General features: G+C 40.6%; 1 protein-coding gene across 1 annotated transcript; it reads left to right on the top strand.

The window, feature by feature from the left end:
* The first annotated feature begins 1,715 nt into the window (after positions 1-1,715).
* On the top strand, positions 1,716-24,981 carry LOC120932241. The gene is made up of 10 exons (XM_040344490.1): positions 1,716-1,806; positions 3,501-3,541; positions 6,752-6,817; positions 7,843-7,908; positions 10,714-10,767; positions 13,456-13,488; positions 18,439-18,510; positions 20,583-20,648; positions 22,636-22,813; positions 24,820-24,981. Exons 1-9 carry the CDS (start codon positions 1,758-1,760, stop codon positions 22,801-22,803), a joined length of 615 nt encoding a protein of 204 aa, XP_040200424.1. The 5' UTR covers positions 1,716-1,757; the 3' UTR covers positions 22,804-22,813; positions 24,820-24,981.
* The last annotated feature ends 2,874 nt before the right edge of the window (positions 24,982-27,855 follow it).

Raw genomic sequence — 27,855 nt, 5'->3', positions numbered from 1 at the left:
TTTTAATTTGCTTTTTTGCACTTATTTAAGAATTTGTTAATTTAAAGGGACAGCGCGCCTTTTTTATTTTAATACAGTTTATTGGCCCAGTGTTCAGGGTACTAGAGTTGCAGCAGTCCACAATATTTTTCTGGAGAAAAACAGAGCAACAGGCGCCTCTTAGTAAGACTGTTTAAAATGTAATAGCCAAATCCATTAAAACACTCACATTTAAATTTCTTTATGTTCAGCGCAGGGGAGTCCAGTAGAGTCAAATGTGGATCTCTGCAGTTTAGATGGTGTTTCAGCTTAGCAGGATCCTGCATGAATCCCGGAAGTCGCCTATGACACAGGACGCTGACAGCATGGAGAAACTAAGCTGAAACACCATCTAAACTGCAGAGATCCACATCTGACTCTACTGGACTCCCCTGCGCTGAACATAAAGAAATTTAAATGTGAGTGTTTTAATGCATTTGGCTATTAAATTGTAAACAGTCTTACTAAGAGGCGCATGTTGCTCTGTTTTTCTCCTTTACTTATCTGGAGTGGCTTCAACTCCCTGTACAAGGCTGCCCTACCTACACAGACTGTACATCTTCACACAGAGCTATACATGCTCAAAGGACTACCTAATGAACTTACTGTTTGCTTTTTTATATATTATAACCTGCGCCGCCACCTGTTATTGTTGTTCTCAATGGAGTCCTGCAAGCAGCATCTTTGGAGCAGCTTTTGGGCGCTGAACAAAACCCTCCAAAACGCCCCTCTCGATTGAAATGAATTGAAAGCGCTGTAAAAACGCCTTACCCTTTCACACTGAGGCATTGCACTGGCGGGGCGTTGAGAAAAGTCCTGCAAGCAGCATCTTTGGAGCAGTTTTTGGGTGCTGAAAAAAACGCTCCAAAAACGCCCCTCTCCATTGAAATGAATATAAAGCACTGTAAAAACGCCTTACCCTTTCACACCGAGGCACTGCAAAAACGCCCTAAAACGTTAGGGTCTTAGCAGTGCTTTACCAGCACATTGGGATTGCAGATGAGGCTTCGCTCGGATAACGCTCGAATAACGCTCGAATAACGATCGAAAACGCTTGAATAGCGCTCGAAAAACGCCCCAGTGTGAAAGGGCAGAGCATTTTAAACACCCCATAATGATAGACCTCTTTACTTTGGTGGTCAATGGTAGTCATATACCCCTGACTGAAAATAATTTCCTAATAGATTACTTTTTCAGAAACTTAAAAAAGCAAGACTGTATTTGAGGCTCTCCCTGAACACTATATTAATATGGTAGATGTAGCTTCTACAAAAACTGAGTCCAGAAAGTTTGCATAGTTAGCCAATAAAACGGTAATACTTAAACTTCAAACCTTCTCAATATACATTGATGGCTATGGCATGAGACTTTTAAAGCAGTCACTTTAACTCTGCTTTTGTGGACCTATTCTCATGGACCTTGTGGGATACAAAGCAAGCCTATTTGTTCAGTTTCATAATCATTGTGTATAAAAAGGAATGTTGGCTTAAATAATTAGATCCTACAAAATTAGAACAAATGTTCTCTGAATATACATATAAATGTCACAACATCCTGGTCATAGGATGCTGGAATTCTGACAATAATGAATGCCTTGCCAATCAACAAACAAGGAAGATGACAAGATCTGCCTTAAGCATCATTCTGGATGTATATAAAGAGGATGGTGAATGCTTTAGACTTCAGAGAGCAATTCAATTCTGATAAGTTTAATAGCTTTACACACATTTTGCGCCATCATGAAGATTGCTGTGATTTTCCTTCTTTTGGGCGTCGCCAGCTTTATTGGTAAGAGCAGCTCTTGACAATGTATCTTTTAATATATTAATATTTGAAGAAGATGGACCCTAAATCAATGACAATCTGCTAAATCACTATGCATAGATTTTTATTTTATTTTTTGCACATGAGCACTGCTGAGTTCCTGCAGCTCATTTGATGCTACTGCCTGTCTGCAAGGATTGAATGCCATTTATCTAAATAAGTTTAATGGTAACAAAGGTAGAAGATGCCTTTGCAATGTACAGAGCTGTCTATATTCCTCTTAAGAAGAGGCTGTGATAGGGAGACAATGTAGAAGCAGAACTGGGAAACAGGGACAGGCCATTGTTACCCTATAACAGTGTTATAATGGAAAAATCACCAGATTTTATTTTAAAGAAAGCCAAGCTGAAAAAAAAATATTACTTTTGAAAATACTTTAACATGATAAAGCTTGTATGATATTTTAGCGATTGGGTTAACATATAGGTCAATAAAAATGTTTTTCAAATCTATGTATAGTATTACAAACAATGCATGTATTCCAGCTGTTCTCAAAGATCACAGGTCAAAAACTAATAAGGGAGTATAACTATATGAATTATGGTTTTGGTCTAATGCTTAAAGTATATGTAAACCCTGACCTTGTAAAACAGCCTATTCAGTTTAAAATAGAAATGAAAGGCAAAACATTTGTGTATTCATACATATACATAAAATAAATAACTTTTTTCCCTTTTTTATAAGTGATCAAATACTCACCGAACCTCCCAATGTTTGGCAGTGCAGGTGGGAGGGGGGCATGTCAGCACAAGTCAGATAATTGGAGGAGACCAGGCTGAGTTCTGAGCACCATGCTCTCACGCCTAGTGTGGTCATTTGTTTTTAATAGGAAAGCAGAGTGACTGGCAGGAACCCTGGGAATTTCACACACAAGAAGCAATATAAAAAGAACAGGATTCTTTTTAATACAAGTACATGGTACAGCAGGCACATATCATGAATATGAAATGTTGGGTTTACATTCTTTTTACTGTACCTCAGGGTCTAAATACAAATAATTTCATTACTGTGTATTAGCATTTAAAGCCTAAGTTTGATTAAAAATCGACACACAAGTTATTACTTACTTTCAGTGAGATGTGTCCCTTGTGCTGCTGTGTCCTGGTTTAGAAGAAATCGTCCTACACCAATGCTTCCTCCACCCTTGCCGCCATAATCTGCTGGTGCAGCAGAGCTTAACTGAACTGAGGGAGATATGACAGGCACTCATCAAGAGTACCCGACTATGCTCATCTTTTCCACCTAGCTCCTCCATTCATAGAAACCGTTACTATAGCTTCTATGAATGGAGGGGGTAAGCCTTTCAATCATTCCCTATCCTCCATTCATAGATCTTGTTTCATTTCTAAAATCTGGAATGCTTATTTAAATTATTACAGGTGTTTTTATATCACCATTAATTTATGACGTGCTTACGTTCATTCACATCAGACAAGACACTATTTTACAAGCATAAATATATTAGGGCAAATTTAGATAGAAGGCATTTAAACTATCAACAAGTCTTTAGAGAGTGGGAGGAAATTGGAATACCTGATGGAAACCAATGAAAGCACAAGGAGTACAGGATTCACACAGAGGTTCCCAGTGCTGCAAGGCAGGTGTGCTAACCACTTTTTTCCCCACTATTAATACATCTTCCAATATTTCTTTTTTAGAAACAAGTAATGGTCTGCAATCTAAACTGAATCCGTTGCCAGTAAGAAACCCATATATTATTGTGCTTTGGTTGTATAGTATATTGTATGGTTTTTATTTAGAGTGTTCACACTTAAAACTTCACGTATAACAGAACATTCATCTTCTTGAACTGAAGAATTGTCATTTACTGGGTGATTTCTAATTAGTGCTCATAAGAATTTAGTATTAAATACTTAAAGCAGAAGTAAACCCATCCATCTAACTATTTCAAATAAGTTACATTTCCGCCACGTGCCGTGTATGTAACCCTCCGATTGGATGAGCAGCATCATGGCAGTTGTAAATTAAACAGTGGTCAAGATAGCAGCTTCCTTGGCTGAAAACAATCAGAGGCTTTACTTCCACTTTAAGTAAGTTTCTTGGTTTTCTGATGTTCCACCAGACAAACCCAAGATTCCCATGTAAAAGCTGACATTCTGAAAGCTAGTATTTGCATCCCCTTAAGCATGCCCTCCAACATTACATAATATTATGTAATAGTAATTTTTATTAAATACACCCTAATTAAACCTAATATCAATATTTGCCTCAAGTATTGTTCAAGCATGTGTTCAGGGTGTAACATGTAATATGTTAATGTTGCATCAACTCCTGCACCTCCCAGACCAACCCCCCTCCCCCATCCCTCATTGTGACAGTGAGTGTGGGTTTTTCTCCCTGCACTCGCTGTCAGAATTTAAAAAAAATGCATCCTCTCTGGGCTCTTCCCAATAATACATGAACGTAAAAAAACTTGAACCTTTAGAACCACTTTGACTTATCCTCTAATATTGTCCAGTTGATCAATAAGTTCTTTGTGCCTTGCCCTCCAGCACTGTTGTTGCCATACTGCAAAATTCAATACTGTAGCTACTGTAAGATACCCCAGTGTTCACAAATAGACTTTTACATTGTAAAGTTACTAAAATAATTTTTTCATCTGTGCACTTATCAGTTGCTCCTTCTAATTAATTTGCCAGCATTCTGTGAGTGCAGAGAAAAATATTGTTGTAAAAAGCCACTCTTACCTCAGCATCTTCTTCTCCCTACCATAAGTGTTCAGGGAATTTTTCTTATAGTGGCTTTGACTGACAGGAAAGTAAAAAAAAAAAAAACATATATATTGTATCTATGGGTAGGATCAAAACTATTAATGCTCTTAAAATCATATTATAGAGGAAGTGGGTGATCAGTTATTTTACTTATTTTTATGGTTAAGATGTATATAAAGTTTAGAAGCATGTGGCACTGCTTGAGGTATTGTCATTAAAGTATATCGAAACCCAGGAACAAAAGTATAAAATAATATAATTTGTTTAAAAATATAATATATTCCAGTCCTAAGATGTGGTGGATGTATTACTTTTTTTAGGCTAGGTACAGAAAAAATATGTTTAGTTCCTACTAGATATCTAGAGTCCTTAAAGTGTTTGTAAAGTTAACATTGCTGTCCTCACCTGAGCCATTTTTTTCACTGGTCTTCAGTCCCCGGCACTGGCATCTTAACTGTAGGCAGTTAGCTGTGACTCCTTGTGGTTTCACGGCTGGCTACCAACTGTGCAATGTGTAATCTGCACTGTGCTTTGTCGCAGTCTTCTGGGACCTCGGAATTGTCCTAAAATGTGGTGGGCAGGGTGAGGGTGGGAGAATTCAGCTTGTCCCCCCCAAGCAATTGCACGGAGCAGAAGTTGGAGCAGGTATCTGCCAAAAACCAGGTTGGGAGGAAGAGCACAATTTTCTCTTTTGGGTGAAGTTCTGCTTTAGGCTAAGTTTACACTGCCATTAAAAGCAAGCATTTGAGAGGTGTTAAAAATGCAAATGATCCAATGGGACAGCACACAGTGCTGTTCACATTATCAAAGCATGAAGCGTTAGCATTGGGTCGAGTCAGGTGGCATTTGAAGCCTTTCAATGCCTCCAATTCAAGTCTATAGTAATGCTTGGCCAATGTTCTAGGGGCCTTTGGGCCGCGGTTGCGGTGTGTTCAAATTAATTCATTTCATGTAATGTCACTTTCCATTGTGGAGCAGTTTCTACACACATTAATGCTCATCAAACGCTTCAAACTTGCGCATAGGGAGCGTTTTTAACTCGTTATTAATGCTTCTAAAATGCTAGTCTAACGTCCATACTAAAACTCATTGATGCCAGTTTAACGCACATACTAAAACTCATTGATGCCAGACTAACGCCCATACTAAAGCTCATTAACGCTCTAACGCCCATCCTAACCATATAGGAGAATTCGTCAAGCATTAGAAATTTAGTCAAGTATGAACAGGCCCTTAAAGTGATAATAAAGTCTCAGTTTTTTTATTTAAATAACAAACATGTTATACTTACCTGCTCTGTGCAGTAGTTTTGCACAGAGCAGCCCCAATCCTCTTCTTCTCCTGTCACTCACTGGCACTTCTGGCCCCTCCCTCTGCCAAGTGTCCCCACAGCAAGTAGGTTTCTATGGGGGCCCCCAAGCTGAGCCGCTGGTATGTGTGTCCTCGCCCCCTCTCTCCTCATGGGCTCACTGACTTTAATTGACAGCAGCGGGAGCCAATGCCGCTGCACTGCCATCTCAGCTAATGAGAAGGGAAAGTCCCTAGATGCATTAAGGGGGTTGTAAAGGTTTATTTTTTATTTTTTAAATAACAAACATGTCATACTTACCTCCACTGTGCAGCTCGTTTTGCACAGAGTGGCCCCAATCCTGCTGTTCTGGGGTCCCACGGCCACTCTCGTGGCGGCTCTCGCAGCTCCTCCCCGCAATAGCTGACCCCCTCTGGGAAGCTCTCTCCTGAAGGGGGTAGTTTGCAGGTGCGCTCTCGTGTCATACAATCGTCGTCCATAGACGCTGAGTGTATGACTCGGTCCTGCCCCCCAGGCCATATCATTGGATTTGATTGACAGCAGCAGAAGCCAATGGGTGCGCTGCTATCAATCTATCTAATCAACGGTGAGACTCTGTGGAGAAGAGGTTGCCGGAGTACGCGCAGAGCAGGTGAACGGGCTCAGGTAAGTAAGACGGGGGCCTGGGGGGATGCATAGGATGCATTAAGGTGAAAAAACACAAACTTTTACATCCCCTTTAAAATAGAAAACATTCTGACTTTACAAACACTCTAATGCTTCCTGTGAATTTAACTGAAATCTCAAACAATGTTTTCAGCCATCTGAGTTATCTTTTATTTTTGTGTTTTTATTTGTTTCCCTTACTTTGTTTACAATTTGTTCTCAGAAAGATAAGGCTCAGATCTATGTCCGTTGCGTGCAGGCAGCTGTGGAAAAAGCTGAACATTTGAAGGTAAATTTAAATAAAATGTTTTGAAATATTATATATTAAATAGAAAGCACTGTGTTCCATGTATTTACCAAACCATATGGCACTTGTGCCATTAATTTAGAATGACACATCAATGCACAATGACAACTGATAGTGACACAACACAGTGGGCCACAAGAGTTTTGAAGAGGGAGCTTCATGTTGCCCATTTCAGTCTCTCTTCCTGTAAGTCTGTGGTTTTGCACTTGCCTCAATAGGGCAATATAACATTTCCTAATTACTTTCCCTTGTGATGGTGAATACAAACCACAGCTGCTAATTGTATTTTAGGCGTTAGCCATGGGGGGAGTGCTGCCTTTAGAAAAACTTGGGATTGAATGTTGTCCTGCATATAATACAATGTGAACAATCTATAAGAACCTATGCACATGAACATTGGTTCAGATCAGAATGCTTTCCTTTCCATGCCAGTCAATGGGAATGCAAAAGCAGCTTGAATACCCATGTATAGACTCGTTGCTGCCTGACTTCATAAACTAAAATGCAAATGAAAAATGGCCTAGTGATATATGTTGTACATACATTGTTTTCAGTGAGGATTTCAGTTATTTGGTACTCTTTATGCAGACATACCCTTCCTTTTGAAAACTCCACTGGGTATTCAAATGACTGAGTATTGGTAGGATGATGCACACCATTGTGGGCATATTGGGGTTTGACTTGATGAGAAGCTTACTTGAATTAATGCCTTCAAAATGTATGTTCACTTTGCATAGTGAATGTTCAAAAAAAAGGTCTATGTCCACTTGAATATACTATCAACTAAAATAAAAAAAAAAAAACGTTTTTCATTTTTGCTGGCAGAGGGCTGGTTGATTGAAGCAAAAACGATTTCACCTTATTTACTAAGCTCAGAGAATACGCTTTGTAAAATCAAACTAGATAGAAAGATAGATTTGTACTAACATCTTCAAAAAGTATGCCATGTATACCCAATATACAGCATGTGTTTACTAGATTATTTTAAATGTGTGTACTTTTTGCAGAAATGTCCTGAACCGGAAAGGAAAACAAGAGAAGTATGCCTAGCGGAAGACCTAATACATACCTTGGTAATTTAGATTATTTTTATTTTTGTTAATTTTTTATTTAAACTATAAGGCTTGATTCACATCTGTGCAGGTGGGGAATCCAGGCATTATTGAATACGTTCTTAACTCGCAGGCAAAGCATGCTGTGAGTTAGGAAACGTGCGGAGGTGCAATTAATTTTTAATGTCATCCTCAAGCATTAAAAAGCGCAGTGCATTTTTAGGTGCGCAAAAGGATTGGGGGCTTTTTCCCTGCGTTTCCTGCAGGTACAGCATCTGATTCAAATGAATGGGCTGCTGTGCCCAGGCAAACAAACAGGATCCATACAAGTGTGAACCTAGCCTTAGGGTTCCATTTAAATGTAACATTTCTGTTCGGTGTGGTTGGTGATATTTCCCATCAGAATAAATAGCTCCATTCAAGTTCCAAAGCAAATGAAAAGTCAAATGATAGTTTAATGCTTCCCTAATGGATTTATCATCCTTAAAGGGTTACTAAAGGATTTTTTTTTGCTAAAATGATTACAAATAGATAAAAATCAATCCTATAATGTGCCTGCAGGTTAGTTTCACTTTTAAACTGGTTTCATGTTCCTGTGAACTAGAGAGACACGCAGAACAAAAACAAACAAATCCAGGGCAGTGTTTTGTTTTTAAAATGAATCTGATTGGTTCTGTTAAGTTTTAGACACACAGTAATGACAGCTTAGACCACCGTGAAAAGCTCCCAGTACTGTGGTTATAAGGAAACAGGCAACCAGGAAGTGTGGAGATCACAGCAGAATTACAGCAACTTCAAAGCAAAAACAAACAATAAGGACATGAAACCAGTACTGCAGTAAGGTAAAGGAAGCTATTTAGCTAAAAAAAAAAATCCTTTAGTGATCCTTTAAGGCAGAATCTATCTTTGAGAAAGTGATTTTGTTTTTTTGACTTGCGAGAGGAGATCTTTGCCAAAAAATAGGGTAATTTGACCAAAAACGAAAATTTGACCTTTAATTCAATAAATAAGATATTTTTAAAGAAGCAACAACTATCTAATAAATGGTATGAGGCCTCGTACACACGACCGAACATGTCTGCTGAAACTGGTCCGCGGACCGGATTCCTGGCAGAGCGGACAGGTTTCCAGCGGACAAAAGTTTCTTAGCAGTCTAAGAAACTTGTCCGCTGGAACCATGTCCGTCGGACATGTCCGATGGTCAGTATGACTCATCGGACATGTCCGCTGGTTATGACGTATAACCAGCGGCCCGAAATCCCGCACATGCTTCGCATTGATTCGACGCATGCGTGGAAGCATTGAACTTCCGCGTCAGAGAACGTCGGTGTCGTATACGTCACCGCATTCTCTGTCCGCAGGGATTTTGGTCTGATGGTGTGTACACACATCAGACCAAAACCTCCCAGCAGACATGTCCGATGAAAACGGACCGTTTTCATTGGACATGTCTGGCCGTGTGTACAAGGCCTTACAGTTAAACCTTGGATTGCGAGTAACTTGGTCTGTGAGTGTTTTACAAGACGAGCAACACTTTTTCTTGATAAACGAGTGAGGCCTTGAATTATGAGTAGTGTCATGTTACAATTGATAATTAAAGAGAAGTGAGGCACCTCTAAGTGTAGCAATATGGTTACATTTAATGAAGTTACAACATTTTACTTGGGATCCGACTTGTGACACTCCAAGTCACGTGACATTTGAAATCCCATTTTAGTCAAGTAGAGCTGTCTTAATTAGCACTACTGAAGTTGCTCCGATTTTAGAAACGGTTCATGTGCTACTTCAAGGCGATTTCTATACAACTTGTGTCCATAGATTTTAATGGCCAGTGTCTCGAAGTTGCCTCAAAGTCACATTTCTATAATCTTTTTATACGAACTATAGACTGAAGGACTTATGAATAAAGTGTTGTAGAATGAATCATCTGAGTTTTCCATTGTTTCTTATAGAAAAATTTGCTTTGATATAGAAGTGCTTTGGATTACAAGCACGTTTCCGGAACAAATTATGCGCGCAATCTAAGATTTTACTGTAGTTTAATAAAACATATGATTTTAAGAACCACGTGGAGCTCATTCTAACACTAATATAACTAAAATAATGCATATTGTTTAAGTGTTAAGGGCCAGTTCACACCATAGAAAGGCAATCCGGATGCGTTCCAGGTGCTGTTTATCATGCGCGTTTTTGATGCGTTTTTGGTAAGTTTTTGATGCAGTCCAGTGCCTTTTTTCACCCCTCTTTTTTTTTATTAACCTTAACAAGGACAAGTGTGTTCCAGTGCGTTTTTGGTGGACTTAGGTGCATTCCGGTGCATTCCAGTGTGAACTATGCCATTGAAAACCATATAACCTACTTTCTATTCGTTTCTGATGCAGAAAAAAATGCACTGGACTGCATCTGGTGTGAACTTGCCCTAAAGAAGATGGAAAGTCCATCTACTAACCAGGTTTAATATGTTGCCTGCCCCTGCATTAGTAATGCTCCATACACCTTATTCTCTAAAGAGGACCAAAGCTGTGAAGACTGTGTCCAAAAAAAGGCAAGCAGAGAACAAAAGACTATTCACTCGTATTGCAAGTTGTCTCTAAGCTTAGGCAAAGGCTATTTCAACTGCTATCCTTATATGAAATTCCATCCAAATGTACATTTTTAGAGTACTGCTTAAGCATCATTTCCATTTCTAGATGCTCCCTATAACATAACAAATTTTCACTTTTGAGTTCAGATCCAGTTTAAATATGTTTTCAAAACTTGTAAGTGTCACAATGTATAGTATATCTTTTTAAGCATGCACTTTATATATATTTTTATTTTTTTCAGAAATTGCTAGCCATGGATCTTGGTTGTACACTGAATGATGTCTTTGAACTACTGGTATAACTAACTGGATTTGGTTTGATCAACTTTCAACATGATTTAATTTGAGTTTTTTGTGCCCTTCTACATCTTCACTTAGACTGGGTTCACACCTAAGATGGATCCGTCGCACAGCAGGGTCCGGGGCGTCCTGGTTCACCTTGTCAGGTCCAATTTCAGCCCGTATTTTGGGCTGAATTCGGACCTGAAAAGGACCAAAAAAGGCACATGTTTTTCCTGCAAAACGCACTGGACCTGCTGTGGAGATATGTGAACCGGCTCCATAAAGAGCCAATCACATTCTCCTGCTATGCGAATTGGATGCAGGGAAAGCCGCATTCAATTCGCATAGGTGTGAACCCAACCTTACAAGCCAATTTCTTAACACGCCCATATCAATTCTTAAGAAAAAAGAAAGGCTTCTGGCACATTCATAAAGCACAGCTACATATTGTACAAATGTATTTTTGGATATCCTTGCCTGTGTACTCATCCACCAATTGTTGACATTGGGAAGGCAAAAAATAACATAATCAAAGTATACAGGATGTGTCTAATAAGACCTTTTCTTCAGTCCCACTGTAGCTCCCCTTCCCTGCATCTGTCAGCAATTCTCAGCTGTCATATAAAAGCCAGGAGTTGCTGTATGAATATGGCATATGATACAGATGTTGCTGTCAAAAACAGACCTTCTGGCACAGTTTTTAAGAACACTGTTCAGATCTGAGATGGAGATACAAAGGGGTAGATATACTAAAACTGGGGGAGTGCAAAATCTGGTTCAGCTCTGCACAGGGCCGCCATCAGGGGGGTACAGGCATTACACCTGTAAGGGGCCCGGAGGTCCCCAGGGGCCCGGATGGCAACCCCCTTTAAAAAAAAAAAAAAAAAAATTTTTTTTTTTTTTTTAGGGGCCAATTTTTTTTTTAGAGGTCCGGAGGTCCCCAGGGGCCCGGAGGCCCCGGATGGCAACCCCCCTTTTTTTATTTATTTTTTATAAAAAAATATTTTATTTATATATTTTTATTTTATTTTTTAATAAAGGGCCATTTTTTTTTTTTTTTAGAGGTCCGGAGGTCCCCATATATATAATATTATTATTATTATTATTATTAAAGGGCCCAGAGGTCCCCAGGGCCCCGGGTGGCAACCCCCCTTTTTTTATAAAAAAATTATATATATTTTTATATTTTTATATATATATATATATATATATATATATATATATATATATATATATATATATATATATATATATATATATATATATATATATATTTTTTGTCTTTATATATTTTTTTATAGGGCCCCGGATGGCAACCCCCCTTTTTTAATAAAAAAATTATATATTTTTTATATATATTTTTTTATATATATATTTTTTTGTCTTTATATATTTTTTTATATATATATATATATATATATATATATATATATATATATATATATATATATATATATATAATTAAAGGGCTCAGAGGTCCCCAGGGCCCCATGTGTGGCAAATCCCCCCTTTTTTTTATAAATGTTTATTTTTTTATTTATATATATATTATTTTTTTTTATTTTTTTTATTAAAGGGCCCTGAGGTCCCCAGATGGCAACCCCCCCTTTTTTTCATAAATGTTTATTTTAATATATATATATATATATATATATATATATTTTTTTTTTTTATTATTATTATTAAAGGGCCCAGAGGTTTCTTTTTTTCATTTTTATTAAAGGGCCCAGAGGTCCCGGATGGCAACCCCCCTTTTTTTGTAATTTCTTTATATATATATATATATATATATATACACATACACACACACACAAACATTTATATATATTATTAAAGGGCCCAGAGGTCCCCAGATGGCAACCCCCTTTTTAAAAAAAAATATATATTTTTTTTATATATCTTTTTTATTTTTATTAAAGGGCCCAGAGGTCCCCAGATGGCTACCCCCTTTTTTATATATTTTTTTCTTTATTTCTTCTTTTTTGTGTAAAGGGCCCCCCCGCGTCTCAATCCGCGGCAGCCCCCACCCCCCGCTTCTCAATTTCAGGCGGCAGCACCCCCCCCCGGTTCTCTGCTCCAGGGGGCCCGTGCCTGAAGCTGTGTAAGGGGCCCCATAATTCCTGATGGCGGCCCTGGCTCTGCACAGAAACCAATCAGCTTGCAGGGTTTTTTTTTCTGGTCAAAGTTTAATTGAACAAGCTGAAGTTAGAAGATGATTGGCTACCATGCACAGCTACACCAATTTCTGCACTCTCCAGTTTTAGTAAATCACCCCAACGTAACTTCAAATCGAAGGATAAACCCAAGTAAACAGTGACAAGTAAAAAAATTGTGTTTTTATTTTATATGTTCCTTTATAGCCTTGTATTAGCCCTTAGCTTCCCCTTTCAACCCTACCAAGTTCCTTCTTTTCCTTCTACCCTTTTCTCTTGTTTTCCAGTTGATTTTTTTCCATTTCTATTTTTCTAACCTTTAACGTACATTTTTTTGTTTTTATTCTTTGTGTTCATAATAGAAAAACACAACCAACTAGGAAACTTTTGTTTTTATTCCTTTTGTTCATTAATACAAACAACAAAAACAAAAACACAGCTAGCTAGAATATTCTAAAACTACCCTAAATAATATTGTTTCTTTGCAACCACGAAAACACCAGGTGTGTTCTGAATATAGAATCACTATGTGCTTCCTTTTTTTTCCAGGAACTTCCACTTGATGCTCTAAACTTGTTAAAGGTAACTTTGTATTCATCTCAATGACAAATGTAAATCATGTAAAAAGGGGTTCTCATAATGCAAACAAAGAAAATGTTTTTGTTTATCCTTGGAAGAAAACTTCTTATTTAAATGCGAGTTACCTGGCTGTCATGCTGATCCACCAGCTTTATTACCTATGAAGACTGACTAAGAACATGTATGCAGATGAGGAGTTCTGCCTTCAATCTAACTTTCCAATCTGGGTGCTTGTTCTGGGTCAGTGATTTATAAAGTATTAAATCTACAGAAAGACAGGGAAATTGTATTTTCAGAAAGGGCTCAGTATTGACAGCCTACATATATATCCAAGCACAGGTTTATTTTAAATGTTAAAGTTCTACTTAGTTAGAAGTAAGTTATATGGCAGGAACAACACAATTCTAAAATTGGATGCTATTTCTATTACAAGGCCGCTATTACATCCAAGATTCTTTTATGTGTTTCCTCTGTATACATTTTCCCTACATTGACATATAGATCAAAAGTGACAGGTGTTGGGATAAACCAAGTACATTCACAGGGGTTCTCTTAACTTCATTAAAATTCTTTAAAGTGGATGTAAACCCACTCTCATCAATTATAAACTACTGCCATAGTGCTGAACTCTAAGGCTATACATGCCTTCTACATGCATCCTTACCTGTCAAATGTGTCCCGTTTATCAGTTAGAAGCCCCCAAAAACAGCAGATTCAGTGGGTGGGTCTGTTATCGGCGTTTGGTGGGCGGAGTCATGATGTCAGTAGACTCCCTGTCCACCTCTACACTCCCCTTGGCCAGAGCGTGCACAGAGAGGCAAAGCGCGTTCTTGGTAAAAACAGAGCGCGCTCACGGCCCCCTGTCATTTCTGTACACACATCCCTCTCCAGTGACAGTCTGGGATGATCGGTGCGACGGAGGGTAAGCTGTGAGCACCGATCCTCCCTGCATGGCTTTTCATCATCTGCTTCTCTCCCTCCCGTGGCTTTCACCTGAAAAGCCTTGCAGGGGGGATCGGTGCTCACAGCTGCCCCCCCCCTTTGCACCGATCATCCCTGACTGTCCTCAGTGTCTTGCTTCAGCGCCATGTCCTCCTCCGCCCCCCCTCGTCCATCTCCGTGTGTCCCTGCTGTGCCTTGTTCCTCCTCCGCCCCCCTCGTCCTGATCTATATGTCTACATCCCCCACCCGTGTGTTCACATTTTCTCGTGTGTTCACATTCCCCCCGTGTCTTCCTCCCCCTCCACCGTTTTCCCTCCCCTCTGTCTCCTCTCCCGAGGGCTGTGAGGGGGTGCGGGGCGAGCGGATAGATCTGTCAGGATGGAGAGCGGAGAAAGGAGCTGGTATGTCAATTACCAGCCCCTTTCTTTTCTGAACGGGACACATAGAGCTCGTTACCGATCGATGTGCGTCCTGTGATAACTGAGCAGAGTAACCTGTGTGTTACTATGCTCAGTTTATGAATGGAGGGGAGATGCTGTCTTCCCTTCATTCATCTTCTGTGCAGAGAAAAGGACAGGTGAATGAATGCCCTCTGTCCCTTTCTCTGTCTCAAATGGGAGATGCCAGGGGTCTCTGTTTAGACCCCTGGCATGTCACCAACACCCCAAACAGGGCTGATAAAGAAAATAAAGATCCAAAATTGTAAAAAAAAAAAAAGATAAAGAAATGATATTGAAAAAATAAAAAAATAAAACAACTGACACAACAACTGCGCCCCCATACTGACACAGTTCAGAGCCCCAAGACCGCTAACACCGACCACTACCCCACTGACACCGACCACTACCCCACTGACATCGTCCACTGACACCAACCACTACCCCACTGACATCGTCCACTGACACCGACCACTACCCCACTGGCACTGACCACTACCCCACTGACCACTGTCCCACTAACACCGACAACTACCCCACTGACACCAACCACTACCCCACTGACATCGTTCACTAACACCGACCACTACTCCACTGACACCAACCACTACCCCACTGACATCGTCCACTGATACCAGCCACTACCCACTATCCCACTGCCCCATTGACACCGACCACTACCCCACTGACCACTACCCCACTGACATTGTCCACTGACACTGACCACTACCCCACTGACATCGTCCACTGACACCGACCACTACCCCACTGACCACTGCCCCACTGCCACCGACAACTACCCCACTGACATCGTCCACTGACACCGACCACTACCCCACTGACACCGTCCACTGACACGAACCACTACCCCACTGACACCATCCACTGACACCGACCACTACCCCACTGACACTGTCCACTGACACCGACCACTACCCCACTGACATCGCCCACTGACACCAACCACTACCCCACTGACACCAACCACTACCCCACTGACATCGTCCACTACCCCACTGACATCGTCCACTGACACCAACCACTACCCCACTGACCACTGCCCCACTGACATCGTCCACTGACACTGACCTCTACCCCACTGACATCGTCCACTACCCCACTGACATCGTCCACTGACACCGACCACTGCCCCACTGACACTGACATCGTCCACTGATGCCGACCACTACCCCACTGACATCGTCCACTGACACCGACCACTACCCCACTGACATCGTCCACTGACACCGACCACTACCCCACCGACATCGTCCACTGACACCGACCACTACCCCACTGACATCGTCCACTGATATCGACCACTACCCGACTGACCACTGCCCCACTGACACCGACCACTGACACCATCCACTGACATCGACCACTACCCCATCCCCCCACCCCCTTTCCCAAAGCACTGTGAAAAAATATATTTAAAAAATAAATCCCCATCCTCTCATCAATAGTACAAAAATAAATTGTAAAAAAAATAATAAAAAAATGTAATTGTAAAAATTAATAATACAAAAAAAATCCACTGGTCCCTGTGTGAACAGGTGTCGGGACACAGTAGCTGCACAGGCACAGTTGCTGCTCCCAATATGATATCTGTGTGGGTGTGGATGCATGGCCCTGAATTCAGTGCGAGTTTGGGGACATGCACCGGCACTCACATGGATGTCATATTGGGAGCAACAAATGTATCCAGGAAGCTGTTGTGTCCCATTTGAATTCAATGGGAATGCCTGCACAGGGATGCATAAAACACCTGTGCAATCTCTACAGGGAAATTCATCAATATGCCCTGTGTGAACAAGGCCTTAAATGCATGTAAATGCAACTAAACATGCCTAAGCACGCCTAAACCTGCTTTTATTCTTTTGCTGCAAAAGCCATTTTTACATTTCATTGCACACATGATTAAAATAATTTCTGGCCCGAAATTTAGTTAAAACTCTCAAATACTATATATTTTTTACAGCAGAGGCCCAGGAGAATAAAATAGTGGTAGTGGCAATTTTTATGTCACGTAATATTTATGCAGCAGTTTATCGAGTGTAAATTTCATTAAATGATATACTAAAATAAACTTTTAGGGAACACAGACACAATATATTACCCAACTATGGTAAAGTTTAAAAGATGATATGTCAAGACTTAAAATTGTGCACAATTGAAATGGCAACAAACTTTGGTACCCTAAATCGTTCCATAGGCAATGCTTTAAGCACTCCCACAGGTCATCGGTTTAGTGTTAACTATGAATAATGGCTCTAGAATTATTTCTCCTCACTCCAGCTTGCACTGTGATATGTAACTTGTATACAGCAGTCTACGTCTTCATACATAAGTGTCCCAGGCTTGTGTGTTTATGTTCATAGGTGAATGCAGGTGGGGGCGGAGTGGACTAAAAGTCCCCTATGTAAAAAATGTTGTTGTGACAGGTTGTTTTTTGTTGCCCCCCCCCCCCTTATTGAAGCTAATACAGTGCAGGTTGTGCTCCATCACTTTCTTCCCTGGCCACAGCAGCTGACAAAAGTGACTGCCGAACACAGAAGTGATGCACATCGCTTCCGAGTTCTTACTAGGTAGGGAAGATCAGCTAATTGATGTTCTTTGGACTCCCTGCCCTCTACCTAGAAGCACCAATCATGGAGTCCCCAGGTCTCCAGGTGGGAGAGTCAAGCTTGGGAAAGATGATGGGGGTGTGCATGCGAGGGTGCCAATGTACCGGGGGTGCATGGAAGCAATGAGGAGGCTGTACAATGAGCTTGTTAGGTTCACACTCTTTTCTGTCTGCTGTAGGAACATCTGAATGCAATAAAAAGTGACCTGGAAGTGAACTGTTTATACTTCCCAAATGGCTAAAGTAGGATTATCAGTATAAATGAGGCCTAAGTTTTGATTCTAACAGTTTATAAACACCTTCTTTTTCAGTACCATACAAGGGTGACAGACTGTCAAGATTCTGACCCAAAGAGAGTAAAAGGACAATTGTAAAGATACATTTTCCATAATGCCTATAGATACAGAAGTGAATGAGGGCATTCAAGTGCATAGGTTGGCCACAGTTTGTTGTAAATCCTTGTGTTTTTTTACCTTTAAAAAAAACTTTCTGTAGTGCTTCAGCCCCCCAGCCCCCCCCCCCCCTCATTTTACTTACCTGAAAGCTGTAATCTTCTGACCAGGAATGAGCACACCCTGTTCTGGTTGGATAGATTGATAGCAGTGCAGCCATTGGCTCCAGCTGCTGTCAATCAAATCCAATGACGCAGTGCTGGGGGGCGGGGCCGAATCCTGCATTCTGTGTGAATGGACACAGATGCGGGAGTCGGGAGTGCGCCCGCACGGGTGTCCATCAAGGAGAGCGCTTCTCCAACATGGACACTCGATGCGGGGAGGTGCCACCAACGCAGCTGAGGGACTCCAGAAGAGGAGGACCGGGGCCTCTCTGCAAAACAAACTGCACGGTGGAAGTAAGTATGACATGTTTGTTATTTTTAAGCATATAAAGTATTTAAAATGTGATACATGGTACAGCAATTTTTAATAAGATATAACTTTTTTTTTTCAGTTGGGGAAGATTACAGAACTACTGAGTGTAATACAGGTGGACAAATTACTGATCAGCCTTACTCGGGTAGTGGTAAGTTAACTGTACAATACTACTGGATCTCAGTGAAGTGATCATGCATGCTTACATTTTTTAAAGTTTTTTTTAGGAGTAAAAAGTTATATGGCTATACACATTGCCAAACATTACACTACATTTATTGTAACCAACTGTAGATGAACATAAATACATTTTAGAGATAATTGTCTCCAGGAATGTCACCTAGGTATTTCCAATGTTCTTTTTAAAAAAATCGAAAATTTACCTAAAGTGGCTGATGTATGAAAAGTGTGATAACAGGAAAATATGTATTGCCCATAGCAACTAGAGAGGAATTTTGGTTCCCCTTTGAACCTGGACATGACAGTAGGCAGTCATGGCACTCACAAATGCTCTTGTTTCTTTTCATACATAATTTACATTGTGATGGGCAAAATCTGTAGGAAAGAAGAAGCAAGGCTCATCAACTTATGTTAACTGATGCTCTTGAAGCAACCCTAATGGGGCTGAACAATTTAGAGCAACTACCTTGGGTGCTGTGCTGAAACTTTGCTCTCAAGAAAAGCTCCTGGCACTGATGCTATTCAATACTCCCAAGTATGTGGAGCAGCATGTTTCCTACATGACCCTGTGGTTCCTTCCACCAACATTCATGTAAATGCAGGCAAAAAAGGGCATATGACAGTGATGGCGAACCTTGGCAGAAGTTTTGGAACTATATTTCCCATGATGCTCACTGCAGAGTGCATGAGAATCATGGGAAATGTAGTCCCAAAACATCTGGGGTGCCAAGGATCACATCACTGGTATAGGAGGTGTGGAACGTTGTAGCTGAGGGAGAGTTATATGGGCTGGGAGTTTTAGAAATAGGAGGCAATGGGATGGACACTTTATAGTTTTAGGATTAGGGAAGGATTGTAAGGCTGGCCATACATTTTGCTATTTTCTTTCCTTCAACCAGGTTGAAGGAAATAAAATCACTTGATGGGGGAGTTTCTCCTGCTGCATTATTGTATTCTGACAGTGGGGGGTTTCCCTGCCATCAGAATACAGTAATTACTGCTGCCAGCTATTGTCAGCGACAGTGATCATATGGGAAAAAAAAGCTGACAGTCTGGTTGTAAGGAAATCAATCAATAGATCTACTTTGGTACAACCAGCCTGCCCTTAGATGGATCGAAATGTGTCCGGTTCTGAATTTCAATCTATCTATGGGTGGACTAAGTTTGGAAAAGTGCTAATGTGATTAAGGCTCAGTGTTCCTTGCTCATTTCTGACTCTGGGGCCTGGCTGTGTAAACGTACCCAAATAATTCCTCTTTCTCACAATACTCTTTGAAGCTATTTTTTTTTAATTTAAACTTTATTTTATTTTATTTAGAAAGTATTTCAGCATACAATACAAAATACATTTTAAAATATTACATACCTCCTATGTTTAATTAACCACATTTGGCATGTAATTTTTTTTTTTGGAGGGGGAGCGGGTACCTGGTTTCTACAGGTACTTCCTGTCCCACTTCCGTTGTCATCTTCTAACCGCCTAGGAGACTCCTCCTCTCCCCCTAGGCAGCACCTCCCTCTCTGCAATCTTCTGGAACACGTCACAGGTCCCAAAAGATTGCCTGGCCACTAGGAGAGTGTAGCTCGACTCGCGCATGCGCAGTGCGTGCCTGGCCATGAACCTGCAAGCTGTCGCGGTCGGGTGCCCACAGTTGCTATGACGGCACCATGGAGAGGAGAGGAGAGAGGTCTCGGGCGGTCGCATAGATGGACCATGGGAAAGGTGAGTGTCTGTTTATTAAAAGTCAGCAGCTACACTTTTGTAGCTGCTGACTTTTAATAAACTGAAAAACAAGTGGAACTCAGATATTCAAACTATTTTACTAACTATGTAAGCAATGAATCTGCATCTCAGACAACACCAATTTACTGAAGCTACATGATGTATGAGACTTTGCTTATTTTTATACCACTTGTATTGTATCAAAAATTATATTTATATATATATATATATATATATATATATATATATATATATATATATATATATATATATTTTGCATGATCTGTAAGAAACAATTGTACCATATTTGTATCTTTCAGGAAGCACTTTTGGCACAAATTGGCATTCTTCTGAAGGGAGAACTAATATCCCTAATTCAAACTTTGGTAAATATTTTAATTACTAGTTATACAGTATATGTAAAATAATTTCTACTCTCAGCTATGGTGCTTTGGTGCTGCTTATGTAATGTACTTGTATATAGAGTATATATAGAGTATATATTACATAAGCTATATTACATACAGTATCTATCTATCTATCTATCTATCTATCTATCTATCTATCTATCTATCTATCTGTCTATATCTATATCTATATCTATCTCTATATATATATATATATATATATATATATATATATATATATATATATATATATATATATATATATATATATATATATATATTGTTATTATTCATTTAGAAAGAAACTATAGTTTTGGTAAAAACTGCAGCACATTCCTGTCTACTAAATCTTAGGGGCTTTCACATAAATAAGGGGCATATTTATAGATGAGAATGTATAAAGCTTTACATTACAGTATTATTCCATACCATGGCCTGTGATTTATGTCCCATTCATAAAATGCTGCCCACATTATACAGCCTATGGCAATTCAGAGCGTTCTCTCCCATTTCAACAGGTAAGATGACCAAACTTCACCTCTAGCGTTTTATTTCTGTAGCACTACCCCTGTAGGGGCCACTGGATAGGACAGGTCCTCTATTCTTTGCCTCAACCTTCTTAAGAACCTTAATCCCTCTGACACACCAGGTTGAATGTACAAACATACAATATGATAGGAAATCACTGAAAGTAATACTTCGTACCCAATAGTAGTGCTATATTAAAGTGGTTGTAAACCCTTACAGACTACTTTTTGCTACAGGTAAGCCTATAATAAGGCTTACCTGTAGCTACCCTGGAAATCTCCTAAACCTGCACGATTTAGGAGATGTCCCCTGCACGTGCCAATATCATCGGCACATGTGCACTGAAGCAAACTAAAGCAATGGCACGTATGAGCCGTTGCTTCAGTGAGTGTGCCGTTACCGGCGGCTCCCACACGCATGCGCGGAAGTGATGTAATCACGGCTCCGGCCAATCACAGCGCCAGAGCCGCGATACCCGGAAGTAACCCCCGGGAGTGGCCGGTGCTGTGTACGGGCACTGCAGCAAGGGCTTTGATCTCAGGTGAGTATTACATAATGAGCTAGTAAGCTATGCATACTCAAAAAGAGAAGAAGTCGCATAGCACAAGCTTCAGCAAATGTGACTCTTCTACTCTCTTATCGCATGTCAGATGACTTGTAAAATCTGGGAACTCAGAATAAATTCAATGTAAAAGGTTCAGGACTGCTGCTCACCTGCATTTGCAGTGAATCTACACAATATACGAAGATTGTGAATCATACACTTGTGGTCAGAATGTTTGCAGGTTAGCTTTTCCCCTGATCAGCTCACAAGAGTCACAAGAGCCGAGAGTTTGAAGGAATGAATAATCCAGCCCCCTTTCTATAAAAGGGTGACCTCATAGCATTTATATTGTTATTGTGTGTTGGATTGTTAGGGTGAGCTGACAATTCTGTATTTTTAACTCGTCTTTAAAATTGTGGCATTACTGTAATACATAGCTTCCATGACAGTACCCGAGTTCCCCCCACCATTTCTTTTGCAATAACTTGCTTAATAGCAGGATGAAGATGTTATCAGTCCCCCAACCCCCAAAGCACACACAAAAACACACAAACACACACAAACACACAAACACACAAATATACACTATGGAAGCTGCTCGAAAGGTCAGTATATAATCTGTTGTAACTTTGTTTTTCATACAGGTATTTGTTTATTGGGTTTTATGGCATTACAGCCAGGGGGAGAAGGGCCGACCTTTAATGGAGTTTTGACAGGTAGTGGTATGTGATAATATGTAGCCATCACTAGCTGCCACTGTTTATTGTAAATGTGTTTTGAATTTTATTTTACTGCATTATGCCAGAATAAAAAGATTGACAGAAAATGTTGTAATTGTCTGTTTAAGAAAAAGTGCATTCTGTTAATGCGTTTTTTTTTTTGTTTTTGTTCAAGGGGAGTACAGTAAATATTCTTGTGCTCACTTTGCATAATACTTTAGGAGCAATTACTACCTCCCTTGTTGGTACTGTTCTGGGAGCCGTAACTGGACTTGTTGCAGTCCCACTCGGATTAGTTGGTTCTGTAGTGGGAGGCCTAGGAGGAATCCTAAACGTAGGTTAAGGTGATATAGGTAAGTAGTTATCTCAATATGTACATTTTACAAAGTGATAACAATACACATGGACTATGTGGTGCCCATTTTTATTTCCCTTGTTACTTTCCTGTAAAACAATTTGACTATATGTCTTTAGTACAATAAAAATAGACCAAACTGCTGTTTAGGAGGATCGCCATATATTAGGACAGTCTTCTTGGCAAAAATGAACAGTGATGTGCAATTTATAGAGAATCCACTCTCTTGATAATGTACCCAATCTTCTCCCACAATTTGCAATTCTGGGTTATTATCCAACCAGTACTCTTTTCTGCCATATTTTGGAATTCATTTGGAATGAATAAATTTTAATGTTGCTAGTCCAGCACCATGGGCATATAAGTCAGTACCCTAAAGCAAGAGTGAAAACATCTCTCTACATGCAGCCCTGCATCACATGTTTGCTTTAATAAAGAGGCTCTAAAATGTGGAGACACCAGCAAGGTGCTTATGGGCATCATGATCATCCACTTTTTCAGTGCTGTAAGAGATGGCATGGAAATGTAGGGAATATGTTAATATGCAGCCTATTTTTTCCCATCTATTGAATCCTTTAAACTCTCCTGACCCCTATACCCCCTCTGTATCCATGAGGGGCAGAACAGCCCGATGACACCAATTTTGTGCTTTGAGGCTGGGTTCACACAACTACACTACTTTCATCCTACTTTGCTCTGTGTTCAATGTTTCCCTATGAGAGCGTCTTAACTGGTCCTACACAAGTCGGTCCAACTTTGAAAATGCTCCCTGTACTACTTTTGGTCCTACATTGATCCTACTTCAGGCCCATTGAATATCATTGAAGTCGGACCAAAGTAGTATCCTGTTCATGAAAGTAGGATGGATGTAGGACCAATGTAGGATCAATGTAGCAGAGCAAAGTAGGATGAAAGTAGTGTAGTAGTGTGAACCCAGCCTGAGAGAGGAGCTTATTTTTTTTCGCTCTCCTGTTGATCATTAAATGCCTCTGGGCTGGTAATTAGGGGGAAAAGGCCAAAGTACAATTGGTTTACCTAAATACCTAATGTGACTAATAGTTTCATTAAATAAATGTATTCATTAATTAACAAACAATAAATCATATCCACACATATTTAAACCAGGGAATAGATCATTAATTTAAAAAAGGCCAAAAGCACAAAACAAACAATGTATATAGGAAAAAGGATTCACTAAAGTACTTATTCGTCTCTTGAAGCACATATTTTGCAAAGTTTCTCACATTTTAATACTTGCTTTGCCATATTTTTTACTGTTTTAAATATAGACATTTTTAGATAAGATACACTACTACAATGTCTCTGCCTAACTGCTTAATAGCTGATGAGATATCAGTCACACAGGGATTTCTTTGATTTGAATGCTATATAGAAGGAGAAATGGAAACATGGATCCCTGGTTCATATTAGATGTCCTAAATTGGGTTTGGGGTGTTCTCTATTAGGCAGCTCGCTCAAGTGAGGGGCCATGGTTGGGCCTTTGGAGTGCCATGTTCAGGAATAGTAAGAAGAGAAACACCACACCATTGTTATGATCCAGAAATGGTTTATTGGTCACAAACATTATGGAACACAGCTAACATATTTTTGGGGTTCAAAGTGCACCCTTCATAGGGGCTTAACAACTTTTTATAATAGTTGGAGTCTGGATGGAGGAATGATTGCCTGTAATTGAGATAAATAGGTGTATTTATAAAGCACTTACTGTGACATTCACTGCAGGCAAATCTTCCCTGTGCAGGAGTGACACATGTCATATTCACTGCTTTATAAATATCCCTTTATATTTAGGTAATAAAATCTGCTCAGGTCACTGGTTTTGCATTTGCATCCTAGGATTCTGGAATGGGGGACCTTATATTGTTTGAGAAGTCACCCTGCATAATTACATCTCTTTAATTAATTGACAGACATTCAATGTTTGACTTAAAACATTGTAACATATTTATTATACCAAAGTAATGTTTTATGTATATCTTGCAGGTGCTGTCCGTCATTGGATTGTGTGGACACACTGATCTATTGCTTGAAATGAATTGCTCTACACATTCTGCTTTTACTTACTAATCAATTTACCATAAAGAAAATGATTTGCTGATTTCTTTCAAATATGTCTATTTTCAATAAATTATCTCTTAAGCATCATCTAATGTGTTTCTGATTATTGCTAAAGGTTATGAAGATGAAAAATAAGATCTTGTAAAATCTGTTTTCTGTTTTGGCTCAAGGTAATGTACAGCAAAATGTGCGTTTTGCCAAGTATTACCATAACGCATAGCAATACACATACTGAGGTGCAGTGCATGGCAGTGCCATTTATTTATTTTGATTTTCTCCTTCTACAAAAGTGGAAAACGAACCTGCACTGCAGCACACCAAAAGGCACATCCCATTTGTTGCTTTGCTCTGCATTGAAAAAAAAGGTACATGTCTAAATTCCGTGTAGTAATGAGCTGTGCACAAAATGGCTGCCTTAATGCAATGCACTTTAGAGTTGAAAATATGTTTATTAGATTTTAACATGTTATACATGAACAGCATGAGGTGTCACAATTAGGGTACAGTCATAAATAGGTAGTGGTAGAGAGTCAGCCCAATGGCTATCGCCCACAGCAGGACTCCCACCAGCATATAACATAACAGGAACAATTATGACAAGAACCCGAAACAAAAATTGTGAGCGGCCAAAATGGCCTCTTAGTAGGTGACAACATTACAACCAGAGTCTCCAGGAAGGAAACAATAAAATCAAAAGAAAAAAAAAAATGACACATAAGACAAAAAAGAACCAAGGCCGAAAAAAAAAAAAAAAAAAAAAAAAAGGAACAAGAAAAATAAGAATAAAAATGGGGGGGTAAGAATCAGGGGCACGAGAGGGCGGGGAGGGAGGGGGAAGGAAAGAAGAGAGAGAGAATAGAAGGAAAGGAGAGGAGAGAGAAGAAAACCAGAGGAGGATCATGGGGGAGTGTGAGAGTTGCTGAGGGGGCGAATGGAAGAAATAATGTAAATAAAGTGGGGGGGAGGAGAACTTAGTTTATCTTAAGGAGGTGACATAGACGGAGGCGATCAGGGGTGATCATGGTTGGGTGGACAACATGTTCGCCAGGGTGTCAGAGGAAGAGAAGTGGAGCCAGACGAGCCATAGCAATGTATACTTATCAAAGGTGTCGTTGTCAAGAGCCAGCATCTCCTCCATTCTCATGGTATCGTTCATAATAGAGACCCAGCGTGACAATGGAGGAGTTGCAGTCGACTTCCAGTAGGAGGGTATGAGCTGTCTTGCTGAAGACATGAAGAAACGGAGGAGACTCCGTCTCTGCGATTGAACAGAACCAGGCAGGATAGAGAGAAGAGCAATTTTAGGTGAGGGAACCAGTGATTTATCGTAGACTTTGTTGTAACATTCAAATACCTGAGTCCAGAAGGGGCGGATCCTCTCACAATCCCACCAGACATGTAGATAAGTCCCCACAGCAGTGGAACATCGCCAACAGGATGCCGGGGTGGACGGAAATATTTTGTGCAACACGGAGGGAACCCTGTACCATCTTGACAGAATCTTGTAGTTTTTTTCCTGTGCATAGCAGGAGATCGTGGACTTGTGAGTGAAGTAAAACGAAGTCTGCCATTCTGCCTGCCGGATGTCCTCACCCAAATCTGCAGACCACATCCTAGTGTAAGAGGGTAACTCGGTGTGCGTGAGCGTTTGCAGTAGGTTATATATGGCCGAGAGTAGGTGCCTGGGCGTCTCCGAGAGGGAACACAGTCGTTCAAACTCCGTGGGAGGGCGGTGTACCTGAGAGGAGGAATGTAAGTGCTTTGTAAGTGTGGACAAGTGTAGTGTAGTGAGCCAGTCATGAGCGCCTGCCGGGGTCGCTGGCGACCCCAGCGTAGGATGCACAAAGGAGCGTGCCTGGGGCCATTCAGTCCTTTTGAAGGGGCCTAACGAAGATACACCAAAGCCTTGGGGGAAGGAGGGATTGTCGAATAGGGAAGATAACGGAGAGGGGTCGGAGGACAGTATGGAATATAACCCCCTGTTGTACCATAGTCTGAGAGAAGCCAGAGTAAGCGGGGAGGGGGAGGTATGTGTGTCAGTTCAGTTCTATATCCCCATAGGATTGCTCGCAGGTCAACGTGAGACAAGTCTTGCTCTAGGGCGACGGAGGCCTTCAAGAAAGGACGCGGGAACCACTCCAAGAAACGCGCAATGTGCGCAGCCTTGTAGTAGGTCTCGAAGTCAGGGATGCCAGCTCCGCCCCGCAACTTTGGGCGGGTGAGCACATTGTACTTCACTCTAGAGAGCCCCCGCCGCCACAGGAATCTGATGGCAAGGGAGCGTAAGGAGTTGAAAAAGGACTTGGGGATTAAGACGGGAACCGTTTGAAGGAGATACAGGAGTTTGGGTAGAGTTTCCATCTTCAGGGTGTTGATCCTCCCGAACCACGGCAGGGAAGTCCCCCCCCACTCCTCCAAGTCCTTCCGCAAGCGTGAAAGCAGGGGAACATAGTTCGAAGAAAAAAGGTTGGAAAGATTAGAAGGAATAAGGACGCCAAGGTATGAGATTCCCCTCGTTTGCCATTTAAAAGAAAAATTGGCTTTGAGCCTAGTCATCGTAGCGGCAGGGAGGGAGACGTTGAGAGCCTCAGTCTTGGACAGATTGAGTTTGAAGTTGCTAAATGTGCCAAAACGACGAAATTCCGCAAAGAGGGATGGCAGGGAGATATGGGGGTCCTGTAGGTATACCAAAAGGTCGTCAGCATAGAGGGATAGTTTGTAATGGGAGGAAGGCGTTTGGATACCGCGAATGGAGACGTTTTGTCTGATGGCGCAAGCTAAGTGTTCTATTACAATGACAAATAAGAGTGGGGATAGTGGGCAGCCCTGCCGGGTACCATTGGAGATGTCAAAGGGCGCAGAGGTAGAACCATCCACCAAGACCGAAGCTGAGGGCTGCGAGTAAAGGGACATCACTTTGGAAATAAAGGGCGTTCCCAGGCCCAATTGTTCCAATGAGAG

This window comes from Rana temporaria, chromosome 3, assembly GCF_905171775.1.
Source record: "Rana temporaria chromosome 3, aRanTem1.1, whole genome shotgun sequence".
Taxonomy (NCBI): domain Eukaryota; kingdom Metazoa; phylum Chordata; class Amphibia; order Anura; family Ranidae; genus Rana; species Rana temporaria.
This window is presented reverse-complemented; position numbering and strand designations above follow the sequence as displayed.

Excerpts from the sequence above, each read along its gene's own strand:
- LOC120932241 (XM_040344490.1), top strand. The coding sequence starts at position 1,758 with ATGAAGATTGCTGTGATTTTCCTTCTTTTGGGCGTCGCCAGCTTTATT. Across the intron at positions 18,511-20,582 it reads TCAGCCTTACTCGGGTAGTG|GAAGCACTTTTGGCACAAAT; the intron begins GTAAGTTAACTG and ends TGTATCTTTCAG. Across the intron at positions 20,649-22,635 it reads TATCCCTAATTCAAACTTTG|GGGAGTACAGTAAATATTCT; the intron begins GTAAATATTTTA and ends TTTTTGTTCAAG.